We start from the raw sequence: 3,900 nt of genomic DNA, 5'->3' as shown, positions 1-3,900 counted from the left end.
CTGTGGATGGTCCCTAAGTAATCCTAAGTATCTGAAATGTACTAAGTATTCACAGCCACATGACTTCTCAAGGCATTATCCAAGGAGTGAAGAAAAAATCTAAGCAAATCCATAAACAATGAGAACTAAATTAAATAAAGGATTTAAGTCTGAAAAAAGTTAGGTTTCTACAGTTCACATCTCACATTTCTTGTGCTTAATAAAAAACTTGATAGTATAGAGAACTATTGTACATTCAGAAAGTACAAATAACTTCCTACTTACTTTATTTGTTAAAAGACATCTGTGTAAGTGAAATTATTTTAAGATAGTGCATTCACTTATTTTGGCTCTTGCCATCTTGTGGCATCCAGGATCCTGGCTGAAAAGTTTTACCAGTGCTGGTAGGGTCTGTTGAGGGCTCTTCCTTTCCAAAGTATGGAGCAGAGGCATGTCCTTTAATTTGAGTTTGAACAGGTGGAGCCAAAAATTCCCCTTTACTTAGGAGTTTTTCTTCATAAAAGTCTTGACTTTTCATTTTCATTTCATCTCTATATTTTTCATTCTTTAAGATTTCCTCCATAGTTGGTGGTATCTTTCTTGTTTTTCTAATCCAAGCTTCCCACTCTGTTGGGATATCCCCTATTCCATAGTCTTCTTCTTTTTTCTGCACTGCTTCTACAATTCTTTTCTCTCGAATAGTTTGTCCTCTCCAATTCTTGTACTCCGGGATATAGTAGTATTTGTTCCCGAACTGGTCCGTGCCCACGTGTTGTTTCACTTCCTTTGACAATACTCTCCGCAAGGAACGAAACAGATGCTGAGACCAACCCATGCTGCCTGCCTAGCTTCTAGCCAACATGCAGCTGTGTATACAACGCCCCAGACAGAAGAGGGCCCCATCAGGATCATCTTTTACTTTCTCTACCTGGGCTCTGGAATCAGCTATTTCCTTTGGTTCCATTAATGGAGAGTGGTATTTAGAAACCAAGACATGGGTGCTAGGTGTCATAATTTCTATTGGGGCGTTTCTATTCCCAGACTGTTTCATGGAACCCAAAAAACAAACCCACTGCCATCTTGTTGATTTTGACTCATAGAGACCCCCATTAGGTTTCTAAGGCTGTAAATCTTTGTGGGTGGTGAGTTTAAACCACAAGCTTCTGGTGAGCAGTCAAATGCCTTAGGCACTGTACCACCAGAGCTCTTTTCAGGGAACAAAGCTAGGAAATTTATATATATGTAAACCCACATTTACCTTTGTATTTATTTATTTATCTATTTACACATGTTGAAAACTGTAAATTCACATCCATATCTTCAATTCCAATAAATAAATAAAAATCATTATAATTTTTTCTCTTTTCATATTTAACTCCTTTCTCTGATAGTGTAAGGCATTTGGTTGCTAACCAGAAGGCTGGCAGTTCAAACCCACCACCTTCTTCATGGGAGAAAAATGAGGTAATCCACTTCCATAAAGATTTATAGTTTTGGAAACCCAATAGGGGTCACTATGAATCAGAATTGACTCAATGGCAGTGGATTTTCTCTGAGAATGAGAAACGTAGTACTCATTATCCCTATAATATATTTATACCTATATCTGTACATAAATATGTAATTATTTGATCAAATCTAGTGTATAGTGCAATGTGTCTTTCCCGTGCAGATGCCCTCTCTCATCCTGCCCAGGCGCTGATGCCCTGCTGTGGGCAATAGCTCCTCTTCATCCCTTTATCAGAAACTTACCTTACTTGACCCTTCATAATGACCTTTGAATTGAATTGTTCAGAAAGGAAAGGAAAGGGAAGCAAAAGAAGAGAAAAAAGCTATTTAGCCTATTTTAATTGGATTTGCACTGTGAGCAATGGGTTACACTAGTGCTGTTTGGGTTGCAGGGGCAATGGTGGTTCTGTGCTAGAATTCTCTACTTCCATGCAGGAAACTGCCTTTCAATTCCCAGCCAATGCATCTCAGGCATAACCACTTCCTCTGTCAGTGAGGTTTGTGTGTTGTTATGAGGCTGAATATTTTTTCAGTTGAGCTTCCAGACTAAAGTGGACTAAGAAGGTAGGCCTGGCAATCTACTTCTGAAAATCACCCAATGAAAACCCTGTGGATCACAAGCACATTAGTCCAATGTGCAACTCATCATGGAGATGGCACAGGATTGGGCAGCATTTTGTTCCATGGTGCATGAGGTCAATATGAAACTGGGATCAACTCAATAACAGCTAACAATAATCACAAGTTTGGAGTACAAAGGAAAATAAGATGCATTGGATCTTATATATAGATTGTTGAAGACAGCTAAGCTAGGTTATATAGTAGTAAAAACTGACCCCAAATCTCAGGGGCTTAAGACTTGTTGTTGGGTGCTGTCGAGTCAGCTCTGACTTTTAATGACCCTATGTACAGCAGAATAAAACACTGCCCAGTCATGCACCTTCCCCACAATCCTTGCTATACTTCAGCCTGCCATTGCAGCCACTGTGTCAATCCATCTTGTTGAGGGTCATCTCCTTTTCTTTGGACTCTCCACTTTTCCAGGCATGATGTTATTCTCCAGGGAATGGTCCTTTCTGACAGCATCATCGAACTAGGTGACATGAAGTCTGGCCATGCTAGCTTCCAAAGAGTATTCCCCCTGCACTTCGTCCAGGACACATTTGTTGGTTCTTCAGGCAGTCTGTGGTGTTTTCTGTATTCTTTGCCAACACCACAATTCAAAAGCACCAACTTTTCTTCTGTTTTCCTTATTCGTTGTCCACCTTTCACATACATATGAGGTGATTGAAAATACAATGGCTTGGGTTAAGCACACTTTAGACTTCAAAGTGACATCTTTGCTTCTTAACACTTTGAAGAGGTCTTTTGCAGCAGATTTGGCCAGTGTAATAAGAAGTCTGATTTCTTGACCACTGCTTTCATGGGTGTTGATTGTGGAGCCAAGTAAAATGAAATTCTTGACAACCTCAATCTTATCTCCATCTATTGTAATGCTACTTATTGGTCCAGTTGTGAAGATTTTCATTTTCTTTATGTTGATGTGTAATTCATACTTCAAATTGCAGTCTTTAATCTTCATCAGTAAGTACTTCAAGTAATATTCACTTTCAGCAAACAAAGTTGTGTCATTTGCATATGGCAGGCTGTTAATTGTTCTTCCTCCAATCCTGATGCCACATTCTTCTTTATATAGTCCAACTTCTCAGATTATTTGCTCAGCATACAGGTTGAATAAATATGATGAAAGGATACAACCCTGATGTACATCCTTCCTTATTTTACACCATGCAGTATCCCCTTGTTCTGTTTGAATGACAGCCTCCTGGTCTATGTACAGGTTCCTCATGAGAGTAAGTATTCTGGAACTCCTATTCTACTCAATGTCATCCATAATTTGTTATGATCTACACAGTCAAATGCCTTTGCATTGTCAATAAAACACAAGTAAACATCTTTCTGGTATTCTTTGCTTTGAGCCAAGATCCATCTGACATCAGCAATGATATCGCTCCTTCCATGTCCTCTTCTGAATCCAGCTTGCATTTCCAGAAGTTCTCTGTCAATATACTGCTGCAACTGTTTATCTTCAGCAAAGTTTTACTGGCATGTGATATTGGTGGTATTGTTCAATAATTTCCACATTCTGTTGGACCACCTGTCTTTGAAGTGGGCAGAAATATTGCTCTCTTCCAGTCAGTTGGCCAGGTAGATGTCTTCTAAATTTCTTGGCATAGATGAGTACACGCCTCCAGCATGGCATCCATTTGTTGAAACATCTCCATAGGTGTGGTAGTTAAGGTTATATGTCATCTTGGCTCGGCCTGAATGAGTAGCTGGACAGCTGAATGTAGTTATTTCCCATGGTGAGATTGGCAATCATTTCCATGGTGGAATCTACTAGATTTAAGG

General features: G+C 39.4%; 1 protein-coding gene across 1 annotated transcript; it reads right to left on the bottom strand.

Annotated features, from left to right (window-relative positions):
• Positions 1-316: 316 nt before the first annotated feature.
• On the bottom strand, positions 317-814 carry NDUFAF2 (NADH:ubiquinone oxidoreductase complex assembly factor 2). Its single transcript, XM_007948847.2, has one exon. The coding sequence runs from the start codon at positions 812-814 to the stop codon at positions 317-319; it is 498 nt and encodes a 165-aa protein (XP_007947038.1).
• Positions 815-3,900: the final 3,086 nt, after the last annotated feature.

Source organism: Orycteropus afer, unplaced genomic scaffold, assembly GCF_000298275.1.
Source record: "Orycteropus afer afer isolate SDZICR_OR568_19922 unplaced genomic scaffold, OryAfe1.0 scaffold00229, whole genome shotgun sequence".
Lineage (NCBI taxonomy): Eukaryota > Metazoa > Chordata > Mammalia > Tubulidentata > Orycteropodidae > Orycteropus > Orycteropus afer.
Note: the sequence above shows the minus strand (reverse complement) of the source record. Positions and strands in the feature narration are given on the sequence as shown.

What these genes read in the sequence shown, in the direction of transcription:
- NDUFAF2 (XM_007948847.2), bottom strand. Translation starts at nt 814, where the DNA reads ATGGGTTGGTCTCAGCATCTGTTTCGTTCCTTGCGGAGAGTATTGTCA.